The sequence below is a fragment of the Scyliorhinus canicula genome, chromosome 4 (assembly GCF_902713615.1).
Source record: "Scyliorhinus canicula chromosome 4, sScyCan1.1, whole genome shotgun sequence".
Classification (NCBI taxonomy): Eukaryota; Metazoa; Chordata; class Chondrichthyes; order Carcharhiniformes; family Scyliorhinidae; genus Scyliorhinus; species Scyliorhinus canicula.
In genome coordinates, this window is record NC_052149.1 from 210,228,428 (window position 1) to 210,240,726 (window position 12,299).

Consider the following 12,299-nt stretch of genomic DNA (forward strand, 5'->3'; position numbering starts at 1 on the left):
CTAGCAACTCACCTCCTTGCTCCCCAAAGCCTGTCCACAAAGCACAAGTCAGGAATGTGATGGAATACTGTCCTCTTGCCTGGATGAGTGCAGCTCAAAACAACACTCCAAAAACTCAACCCCATGTGAGACAAAGCAGCCGGCTTAATTGACACGCCATCCACAAACTTTCAATCTCTCCGCCACCAACGCACAGTTGCAGCAGTGTATACAATCTACATGATACACTGCAGAAACTCACCAAGGCTCCTTAGGCAGCACGTTCCAAACACATGACTACTACCACCTTGAAGGTCAAGGGCGGCAGATACCTTGGAACACCTCCACCTGGAAGTTCTCCTCCAAGTCATTTACAATCCTGACTTGGGAAGTATAATGCCATTCCTTCACTGTCCCAGGAACTGCCTCCCTAGCAGCACTGGGTATATCTTCACTACATGGTTTGCTAAGGTTCAAGAAGGCAGCTCACCATCACCTTCACAAGGGAACGTATAGAATGCTGGCCTGGCTAGTGATGCCCACACTCCATAAGTGAATTTTAAATGATCACCTGTGAAAAAATGCACAGTAACCTCTCCATAGCTATGGCTGGAGTTTCTCACTTTCACTGATCAAGGCTTTTGCAGCTTGTCAATCTCTCTGCTGTGCACTCACCTTGGTAACCTTTGCAAGTTGCTGACAGGTTGTGAAACAGGTGTTTCAAATGAAGTCTGTGTTAAATAAAAGGACTTGGGCAGCTTTTATCTCTTGATCATGAGAACCGGTCACAAGTAGAACATAGAACATTACAGCGCAGTACAGGCCCTTCGGCCCTCGATGTTGCGCCGTCCTGTGAAACCCTTCTAAAGTCCCTCTACACTATTCCCTTATCGTCCATATGCCTATCCAATGACCATTTGAATGTGTTTAGTGTTGGCGAGTCCACTACTGTTGCAGGCAGGGCATTCCACGCCCTTACTACTCTCTGAGTAAAGAACCTACCTCTGACATCTGCCCTATATCTATCTCCCCTCAATTTAAAGCTATGTCCCCTCGTGCTGGACATCACCATCCGAGGAAAAAGGCTCTCAATGTCCACCCTATCTAATCCTCTGATCATCTTGTATGCCTCAATTAAGTCACCTCTTAACCTTCTTCTCTCTAACGAAAACAGCCTCAAGTCCTTCAGCCTTTCCTCATATGATCTTCCCTCCATACCAGGCAACATTCTTGTAAATCTCCTCTGTAGCCTTTCCAATGCTTCCACATCCTTCCTATAATGTGACGACCAGAACTGCACACAATACTCCAAATGCGACCGCACCAGAGTTTTGTACAACTGCAACATGACCTCATGGCTCCGAAACTCAATTCATCTACCAATAAAAGCTAACACACCGTACGCCTTCTTAACAACCCTCTCAACCTGGGTGGCAACTTTCAGGGATCTATGGACATGAACACCGAGATCTCTCTACTCATACACACTACCAAGAATCTCACCATTAGCCCAGTACACTGTCTTCCTGTTATTACTGCCAAAATGAATCACCTCACACTTTTCTGCATTAAACTCCATTTGCCATCTGTCAGCCCAGCTCTGCAGCTTATCTATGTCCCTCTGTAACTTGTAACATCCTTCTGCACTGTCCACAACTCCACCGACTTTAGTGTCATGTGCAAATTTACTCACCCATCCTTCTACGTCCTCCTCCAGGTCATTTATAAAAATGACAAACAGTACCGGCCCCAAAACAGATCCTTGTGGCATACTACTAGTAACTGGGCACCAGTCAGAGCATCTCCCATCAACCACCACTCTTTGTCTTCTATCAGCTAGCCAATTTCTGATCCAAATTGCTAAATCACCCTGAATCCCATGCCTCGGTATTTTCCGCAATAGCCTACCGTGGGGAACTTTATCAAACGCTTTACTGAAATCCATATACACCACATCAATTGCTTTACCCTCATCCACCTGTTTGGTCACCTTCTCGAAGAATTCAATGAGGTTTGTGAGGCACGACCTACCCTTCACAAAACCATGTTGACTATCTCTAATCAAATTATTCCTTTCCAGATGATTATACATCCTGGGCTGGATTCTCCAGTACCCGGCGTGACGGAGGGTCCCGGCGTAGGGAAGTGGCGCCAACCACTCAGGGGTCGGGCCTCCCCAAAGGTGGGGAATTCTCCCCACCTTTGGGGGCCAGCCCCGCGCCGGAGCGGTTGGCACCAGAAGACTGGCGCAGAAAACCGGCACCCCCGGCAGCGGGGCTGGCCGAAAGGCTTTCACCGGTCGGCGCATGCGCCGGCAGTGACGTCAGCGGCCAGCTGCCGCTGACGTCACCACAGGCGCATGTGCGATGTGGGTTTCTCTTCCGCTTCCGCCATGGCAGAGGCCGTGGCGGCCGTGGAAGGAGAAAGAGTGCACCCAGGGCACTGGCCCGGAGTCTGAGCAGGGGGCTACGATCGCGGGCCAGGCCACCGTGGGGCACCCACCGGGGTTCGATTGCCCCCCCCCGCCCCCCCAGGACCCCGGGGCCCGCTTGTGCCGCTGATCCCGCCGTTACAGAGGTGGTTCAAACCTCGGCGGCGGGAGAGGCCTCCCAGCGGCGGGACTTCGGCCCATCCGGGCCAGAGAATCACCGCAGGGGCCTCGCTGATCGGGGTGGCGAGATTCCCGCCGCCGCCACTTCCCGGGTGGCGGAGAATCTCTGCCACGGCGGGGGCGGGATTTTAGGCGGCCCCAGGCTATTCTCCGACCCTGCTGGGGGTCGGAGAATTTCGCCCCATATCTCTTATAAACCTTTCCAAGACCTTTCCCGCAACAGAAGTAAGGCTCACTGGTCTATATTTACCGGGGTTATCTATACTCCCCTTCTTGTACAAGGGGAGAGGATTTAAGAACACATTTCCTCTGAGCAGCCCTGTGACAGTTACAATTTTTGAAAACCTTACAAAACATGCTTTTGATTTCTGCAGTGCAGCAGTTTAATAAGAACAAAGAACAAAGAAAAGTACAGCACAGGAACAGGCCATTTGGCCCTCCAAGCCTGCGTCAACCATGCTGCCCGTCTAAACTAAAATCTTCTACACTTCTAGATCTGCTATAAAAAATGGAACTGATTATTAATTAAAAATTTGTTGACTGGAAAATTCAGAGCCCCAATTCTCCAGTTCAGTGGGACTGTATTTGCTTAGTTCCAATGTGAACCAAGCAGCCATCAATGGAGCATCTTTCGGAATTGTTTCCTCTTCCTACTCCTGGATTGTGTAAGTGAGAATGTCCGAAAGATCAATTCTGAATACCCTCCTCTTCCTCATGTACATGCTATTCCTTATCAACTGCAGAGATAGGAATCAGCTTTTACAAATGCACTGATAATGCACAGCTCTACTTCACCAGCACCTCTCTGGTCCCCTTCTCCACCTTTGAGTCGTAAGCTGCATAACAAGAAGAACAAAACCATTGTCTTCTGCACCAGCCACAAAGTCCATGCCTCCATCCATTGCCATTGACTTTGGCTTGTTAATAACCCAACAATCCTACATCACAAAAACACCTACTTCCAACTTCGCACCATTGTGTCACCCCCCTCCCCACCGCATGAACTCAATCCATCTGCCACTGAAACCAGTTTTTATGTCTTTTTCAACAGATTTGATCCAATATTTCATTGCACCTCAAACTTTGCTCTCCGTTTGCTATGCCGGACCAAATCCTGCTTGCCAATTGCCCCTGTCCTCATTGACCTATGGTGGTTCCCCCCCCCACCCCAATCCCATAACATTTCAAACTGATAATTTCCATCTGTGCGTTAAAATACATCCACCCCTTCTCACTATATCTGTAACCTACAAGTCCCTTGAACTATCTTATTCCACTGACCATGTATCTATGTCAGTTTACTCCACTATTTGTGGCTAAGCATTCAGCTGCTAAGTTCCATACTGAGGATTTCCTTCAATAAATTGCAGTGCTTCTTCACAACCTTCCAAATTCCTACTTAAACAAATCAATCATGAGGACAGGCCAAATGGGGAAACATTCAATAGATAACAGAATATCCAAAATGTTTATTTTCAGAAGCAAATTATTAACAATATCTGAAATCAGTAATTCATTCTATAATTAAAATCATTCCGAAAATACATTTATTGCACAGGAAAGGCTTTTTACTTAGGCTGTGTGATATTATAATGAATGTATTGTATGAAATTTCAGTATTACTGCAAAATGTGATTGAAACCCACTTGAGAAGGTTCAGAACCTCCTGTATTTTACTTCAAAATATAATAGCATATTATTTAAATTTCTCAATAAGACTTATTCAGGGTGCTTAATTCTTAGTGGGAAGCTGCATTTAAAGTAGATTAAGTTGGAGAATCAAGGCCATACTACACCCTTAACACCATCCTCTACTCTTAGCAAATCTTTTCCACTCGGTGCACAATATTGCAGAATCACCTCTATTATACCACAGTCTGTCCAGTACAATTAACAAGCCTACAAACTACATGCTTTAGTGATGGAAGAAATATGAAGTATTATTGTGCGTCCTATAGTCCTAAAGACGCTGGCACATAAGGGGAGGTGAAATGCATTTCAGACTATGTGGCAAAATAGGTGAAGGTGAAGGATAAGCCACTTTACATGTTGCTCAATTTTGTTTTCTATTGGCCAGTGTAGTCAATCACACTCTGCTTGTAGTGAAGCCGGGTACTACTACAAAACAAAATAATTTCCCCTGTTGAGTCAGTGGAGAAGATGATAAAATCTTTGCCCAGGTGGCATGCCAGCTGGATTGGGCACTGCCAGCTTTGTGGAGCTCGGAGATCGGAACGTCATGTAAAAACGGCATCCTGATCTCTCGCTACACTGGAGAGTTCCAGCGAGCAAAGCTCCCCAGTGTACAAAATGAGGCTCCATGGAGCCTCGGCCATGTGTTCCCCACTGAGGCCCCTTACACAACGCGAGTCATGTTGTGTGGCCAAGTGTTTCTCGGCATTGCAAGCATCGGGAAACACGCGGCTAAACGTGCTCACTATGGGGCTTTGTTCCCATTTAGTTGAATTGAGCCTAAGTGTAATTTGATAGCGGTGGGGAACTCGCTGGCGGGAAGCCCCCGAAAAACACGGCAGAAGTGAACTTAGAAATGTTTCCATCAAATTCTGCCCAGAATTTTCAGACAGATATAGATAGGCTAGGAGAATGGGCCAAAATTTGGCAGATGGAATTTAATATGGATAAGTGTGAGGTTATCCATTTGACCGAAAAATTTAGAGAGGCAAATTATTATCTAAATGGAAAGCAGATTCAAAGTTCCTCTGGGCAGAGGGAAGTTCCTCTGGGTAGAGGGAAGTTCCTCTGGGCAGAGGGAAGTTCCTCTGGGCAGAGGGAAGTTCCTCTGGGCAGAGGGATCTGGGTGTCTTTGTTCATGAATCGCAGGAAGTCGGTTTTCAGATATAGCATGGAATAAAAAGGTTGGTTTTCAGGGCTGGAATTCTCCCCTACACGGCGGGGCGGGGGGTCCCGGCGTGATGGAGTGGCGTGAACCACTCCAGCGTCGGGCCGCCCCAAAGGTGCGGAAGTATCCGCAACTTTAGGGGCCAAGCCCTAACTTTGAGTGGCTAGGCCCGGCACCGGAGTGGTTGGCGCTCCGCCGGCTGGTGTGCAAGGCCTTTGGCACCATGCCAGCCGGGGCCGAAGGAACTTCGCCGGCCGGCGGAAGTCCACGCATGCGCCGCGGCTGCTGACGTCATCCCCGCGCATGCGCAGGGGAGGGGGTAACTACCGCCTCCTCCATGGTGAAGACTATGGTGAAGGTGGAAGGAAAAAAGTGCCCCCATGGCACAGGCCCACCGGTTGATTAGTGGGCCCCGATTGCGGGCCAGGCCACCATGGGGGGCACCCCCGGGGCCAGATCGCCCCGTGCCCCCCCCAGGACCCCAGAGCCCGCCCGCGCCGCCTGCTCCCGCCGGTAAGGTAGGTGGTTTGATCCACGGCGGCGGGAGAGGCATGACAGCGGCAGGACCTCGGCCCATCGTGGGCCGGAGAATCGCCGGGAGTGACACGCCGACCGGCACGGTGCGATTCCCGCCCCCGCCGAATCTCCAGTGCCGGAGACTTCGGGACACGGCGGGGGCGGTATTAACGCCGGCCCCGCCGATTCTCCGACCCAGCGGGGGGGGGGGGGGGTCAGAGAATCCCGCCCCCAATATAGCATGGAATTTTAGTGTTTATTAGAAAAAGACTGGAGTATAAAAGTAGAGAGGTTTTGCTGCCGTTATAAAGGGTGTTAGTGAGACCACATCTGGAGTATTGTGTCCAGTTTTGGTCTCCTTATTTATGGACAGATGTGGTGGCATTGGAGAGAGCTCAGAGGTGGAACACCAGATTGATTCCGGGGATAAAAGGGTTAATGTATGAGGAGAGATTGAACAGATTGGACTTATACTCGCTGGAGTTTAGAAGAATGAGCGGCGATCTGATTGAGGTATATAAAATACTAAAAGGGATTGATAAAGTAAACATAGACCAAATGTTTCCCCTTATGGGGCAATAGAGGTCATGAAATATAGGTTGAGAGGCAGTAGATTTTAAACTGAGATAAGGAGGAACTACTTCTCACAGAGGGTGGTGAATTTATGGAACTCGCTGCCCCATAGTGCGGTGGAGTCTGAATCATTAAATGGTTTCAAGAAGGAGATAGATATATTTATGATTTTAAAAATGGGTTAAAGGGATATGGGGGACAGGCAGGGAGGTGGATTTGAGACCAGACAGAGAGCAGCCATGATCTGATTGAATGGTGGAGCAGGCCTGAATTTGTATGGCCATAGTTGGCTTTTGGTTAAAATGGTGTGCTCGTTTCAATGTTATCATCAGGCTACACCTTCACTATTTAAAGTTGTTGCTTTCTTTGGAGCAGGCAGCCGTCCCCCACCTGATGGTTAAGATGGTGGCAGGCAGAATATGTCAAGAATGTAGACAATGTCTACCTGCCATATTAACCTTTCATGGTGGGAGGATTATTAAACTAAGCGATTTGTTTTTTTCTCTTCAACAGAACTTGGAGACCAAACGAAGAAAGCTAATTAATCTCTTTTAGGTGTTATGATAGCGATCTGATAAATTTCAACAGAGATCAGCATTACTGCACATAGTTATTGTTCAAACAACACTGCAATATACTCAGCCTATTATTTCATCTGAATTTGGTTTACAATTTTCATGCATATTTTCAGTCTATGGACAAAATTATACTCTGCTCCTATCAGCCAGAATGAATGATTCAATATACAATAGTTACCAGCCTCACATAACTTAAGTTTAAAAAATGTACACCTTTGATTGAAGACGCTCATGCATGAATGTGTTATTGCACTACATTCCTGTACATTCAATTTTTCAGTGGTTCTTGTAGAACGAGCAAGGACTCTTTCAAAATAAAATCAAAACACCCCCATGGCAGAAGGGCTGCTTACAGATACCCCACCGACCAACTTGGGGAGGGAGGGTATTAGTGGCAGCATTTGAAAGGTGTGTATGCAATTAAAAGTTTGCTATCGAATTGTTGGGTGTAATCACCACATGTTTACGAATTGGTGCTGATTAATACTTAGCACAGATGGCATCTCACTGAAAGGACTAGCAGCTCTAACAATACAGCATTCCCTCAGTCTGCCCAGCTTGAAAGGATGAATGTCCTCTCTGTAAGAGCTCAAACAAAATCTTGTTTCCAGCGGATATGTGTGCAAAGTTACAAATCATCCAGTACTCTGACATTGCCATAGAATTCCCATTCGGCCTATTGAGTCTGTACCGACCCGCTAAAAGATACCCTATCTAGGCCCACACCCCTACCCTATCCCCATAACCCCACCTAACCGGCACATCTTTGGACTATGGGACAAAACCGGAGCACTCGGAGGAAACTCATGCAGATATGAGGAGAAAGTGCAAACTCCACACAGTCACCCAAGACTGGAATCAAACCCGGGCCCCTGGAGCTAACTACTGTGTCCCTGTCCCACCCATGTTCATTTAATATTATCCACAGCGATGTGCTTTCTTTAAAGTTTGGGGAGAAGGCACATTGCCAGGTGTAAAGAGGAAATTTAACCCCATTTCCAACCTAAACCACTGATGATTTTAAAATGCTCGCTCCTGGACACCTTCCTTAGCGATGACACCGACAACTGAAAAGAGCACAAGAGGTGCACAATTCTTCTTTTGAGTGCACTATTTTTTTTCACAAAAGACAAACCAAAGTGTTTCTTTTCTTCAAATGATTGTAGGCGCCTACTGTGGATATCCGCCCTGGATCATCTGCTGTCCAGATGAACAATGCATCACACCTACAAGAGCGGGACGAAGAGTATGGATATGAGTGTTTGGATGGCAAAGACTGCACCAGTTTCTTTTGCTGTTTCGACGAGTGCAGCACAGGAGCTTGGAGGCAAGGGAGGCTGCACATCCGTGTCACCAAAGTCGACTCGTATGCTCGTATCTTCTTCCCCACAGCATTTGGTTTATTTAATCTGGTCTACTGGGTAGGCTACCTTTATCTGTAAATAGAGCGAGCAGGCAGAAATTTAGGCATTTTCTGTTGATAATTAAAGTCACATATAAAAATAGTTAATTGGAAAAATGTTGTAAATTTTAAGCATGCCTTACACAGATTGGTGATTGAAAATTCAGTGCATGTTTTTATTTCAGGGCCAAAATTGCTATGGATTTTTTAAAATTCTGTGTTTTTGGAGGACTGTATTATAAATGTAGCGTGTGGCAAGTCAAACTCAATGGCTTATCTGTTTTCTCGGCATAAAGATTGGCCAGAATGCACTTTCGGAGTCAAATTTGCACTGGAGTCAGGCTAATGGATATCTATGGTTTTGGAGCATTGCTCAGCACTACGTTTTTCTGAAGTAGTGGGCAAATAAATGAAAAAGTCCTAAACAAACTTATCTATCGATGATTTCTTTCCATTGTATTGTGTATTCTTTGCGATGATTTGGACAGCTGCTATTAGTGATCAACATTAAAACAAATTCTGAAACGAGTGGATATGATGGAGCCTCATTATGGCAAGGTTTAAAGTCGAAACAAAAAATGCTAAAGTATGCAATGTGTCTATTAATGAATAGAGAGAAATGATGACTTAACTAGGAGCGATTTTTCATCACAACTGAATAAGTAAAGGGGGACAAAGTTTCATTGTTGTATTACATCTTCAGATGCCGGCAGGCTGTGTGTTTTTTTCCAAAGCCTTTTTATTCTCTTGAATATCAGGCCTTCTGCTAGAATAGAGACTGTCCCCATTGGAGGTAAAATGAGAAATGTTAGCTAGTTGAGGAGATGTAGCCCTAATAAGGAGGTTCATTAATAAGAAGAGCTGGTTGTCATGTTCACTTATGATTCCTCCTTTTTTAAAGTAATCTTTCTTTTTCATCACATTGCCCAGCAAAGAAGACAGGCTGGTAACCTGATCCCAGGCCACTGCCAGTTCTGCACTATAGTCAGGTGTGAGGAGATGAAGTGAATTAATGAGTCCTAGGATGGAGGACTTGAGCTAATCCTTTTTGTTGTTCACCATGAGGAGGTGCCATGGTCTATATCTAGCACCTTTCCCCCTCCTTCCCTTTATCTTCTATCATTGAAATATCTGTTATGTGGGATACAGCCACAGGTTGAGATTTAATGTGTGTTAACAAAAGTTATAAATATCTGTCACAGCACAGGTGTTGTAAGTATGAATATTGGTACCATAGTGCCATTGAAAGGATCATAGATGTAATTCCTGTTTTGAGACTTGACATCAAGTTCCCAATTTCTTTGCACACATGGCACTCATGTGTTGCACTGTTAAGATACCGACGCACATCTTGACAATTTCATGTAAAGTTTTAAAACAATATGTGTACTTAAACAGCTGTAGCAGCCTCATAGTTGGTGATACAAATAAAAATTCTGGGATAGCCTCATCCAGGAGTGACAGACTATTCATTTATACCTATCTACTGCAACATAAATATAATTGATTGTGATGGAGTGCTACTGCTAACAATGGAGGATATTCATTGCTGACTTGTGGTACGCTGATAGTTCAACGATTGCATGACTTGTCACTGGATATTTGTAACAAGGCAATGAGCTTGCCAGGGTCAGATAATTAAGTAAAACGGGATTTTCCGGTCCGTCAGCCCCGTTTCCGGTGCAGTGCACACCAGCCAGCTGCGGGATTCTCCGTTCCTGCAGCCGGCCAATGGGGTTTCCCATTGTGGCCACCCCAAGCCAGAGGGGAGCCCAAGGCCTGGGTGCGCTACCGACAAAGCAGAGGATGAAGCTGACGGAGAATCCCACATCATTTTGCTTTGAGACAAGCCAGCATTTATCACCTTCAACTTAACCATCATGTGTATGTTAAAGGCATGCAGGTACCTGGGAAGTCAATGGTCCACACTTGCACCTAATTTTCAGACATCACTGTAATAACCAACAAACACAGCATTTATCCAAACTTGCCTGATTGCCTCTGTGAATATTTTAACTGCAATAAAAGACAAATAAGTGATTATGTTTTGTGTAAGAAACCTACAGCAAAGGGCATTATAAATCCATTTTTTGTGATCATACCCTGAACTATTCACAAACATTCCTACACAGGGGACAGATTTTATACACTTACCTGAATGTAATTAAGCAACTTACCAGAATGGAATGGAATGACTGGAAGATCCTTAAAATTGTTGCTTATTTCAGTGTTTGATTTCTCAATTAACAGTAACCTTTTTAATATTACCAGTTTGCTGTTGTCAGTTCTAGGATTAGCAGAGGCTGACAGCTTTCATGCAGCTGGTATTCTCAATAGAAATAAATAGTTAAAGGAGAATTATCTTCACCAAACTTTTTTGTTTATTTACATACACACAAGACTGGGTTTTCGCTAATGAGGTAGCTACTCTAAGTGGGAAATTTCATGTCTCAGTGGACCCCCCCCCCCCGCAAGAGAAAGTTTCCCAAATGTAAAGACCTTTGCTCGGGTGAGCAGGTAGGCAATAGAGTCAGGCCTGCCGTAACTGAAGGCAGGGCATGCACGGCAACCGGGACAGCCAAATATCAAGGCGGGCTGCTTACAAGGCCCATCTCAGTTCTCTGAGATGTTGACCTAGCAGCCTGAATGGTTCTTAGGCCTCCTAGCCCTCATCTCCCACGCACCCTTATATCACCTCACCTCTTGTCACTCCCAGTGGCAGATCCATGGAAATCCATCGCTCCCGCCCACCCTCCATTGCCCCTCATGCCCTCCATGCTAACTCCTGGCACTTCCAATCACCACCATTGCCCCTTATGGGAACTCATGCCTCTCATTCACCCCTCATGGCTTCTCATACCCTCTATGTCAAGTTATGACTCTTCCATTCCCATTCGCCCAGTATGTCCAGAATCAATGAACGAGATAACTGGCAATCCAGCTCTACTAAAATAATTCTTGAACCTGCCTTCATTATGTATGCTCAAACTCTCAAAATGATTATCTCAGAAAGGGGCAGCAGGGTAGCGTGGTGGTTAGCATAAATGCTTCACAGCTCCAGGGTCCCAGGTTCGATTCCCGGCTGGGTCACTGTCTGTGTGGAGTCTGCACGTCCTCCCCCTGTGTGCGTGGGTTTCCTCCGGGTGCTCCGGTTTCCTCCCACAGTCCAAAGATGTGCGGGTTAGGTGGATTGGCCATGCTAAATTGCCCGTAGTGTCCTAATAAAAGTAAGGTTGGGGGGGGTTGTTGGGTTACGGGTATAGGGTGGATACGTGGGTTTGAGTAGGGTGATCATGGCTCGGCACAACATTGAGGGCCGAAGGGCCTGTTCTGTGCTGTACTGTTCTATGTTCTATGTTCTAAAGGGATTCAGTTTTGAAAAAATGAAAATCGCTTATTGTCACAAGTAGACTTCAAATGAAGTTACTGTGAAAAGCCCCGAGTCGCCACATTCCGGCACCTGTTCGGGGAGGCTGGTACGGGAATTGAACCGTGCTGCTGGCCTTGGTCTGCTTTAAAAGCCAGCTCTTTAGCCCTGTGCTAAACCAGCCCCATGACAACTAGAGAGAACTGTTGACTTTGTTTTATTGACATCTTTATGTGATTCTAATAAGTTGTTCTTTCTGTTATCTCATTTGTCACTAACTCAATTATTTTGGACAGGCAGAAGAGGTGTGAAGTGTTTGAACCCTCTCTTATTGATACTTTAATGATCTGTCTGATTGACAATTCTATAGGGGTATGGGAATAGCAGTTCTTTTTTCCAAAGGATGCTTAATG

The 12,299-nt window shown here is 45.9% G+C and overlaps 1 protein-coding gene across 4 annotated transcripts in view; it reads left to right on the forward strand.

Moving 5' to 3' along the window:
* LOC119965350 (gamma-aminobutyric acid receptor subunit gamma-2) overlaps positions 1-9,969 on the forward strand; it is a 172,119-nt gene extending 162,150 nt beyond the window's left edge. For 3 of the 4 annotated variants that reach the window (XM_038795999.1, XM_038795998.1, XM_038796001.1), the window contains one exon: positions 8,284-9,969. In XM_038795999.1, the coding sequence (XP_038651927.1) occupies positions 8,284-8,559 (276 nt within the window). In that variant the 3' untranslated portion in view covers positions 8,560-9,969. The remainder of the gene's footprint in view (positions 1-8,283) is intronic. The other variant, XM_038796000.1, reaches the window with a different exon arrangement.
* The last annotated feature ends 2,330 nt before the right edge of the window (positions 9,970-12,299 follow it).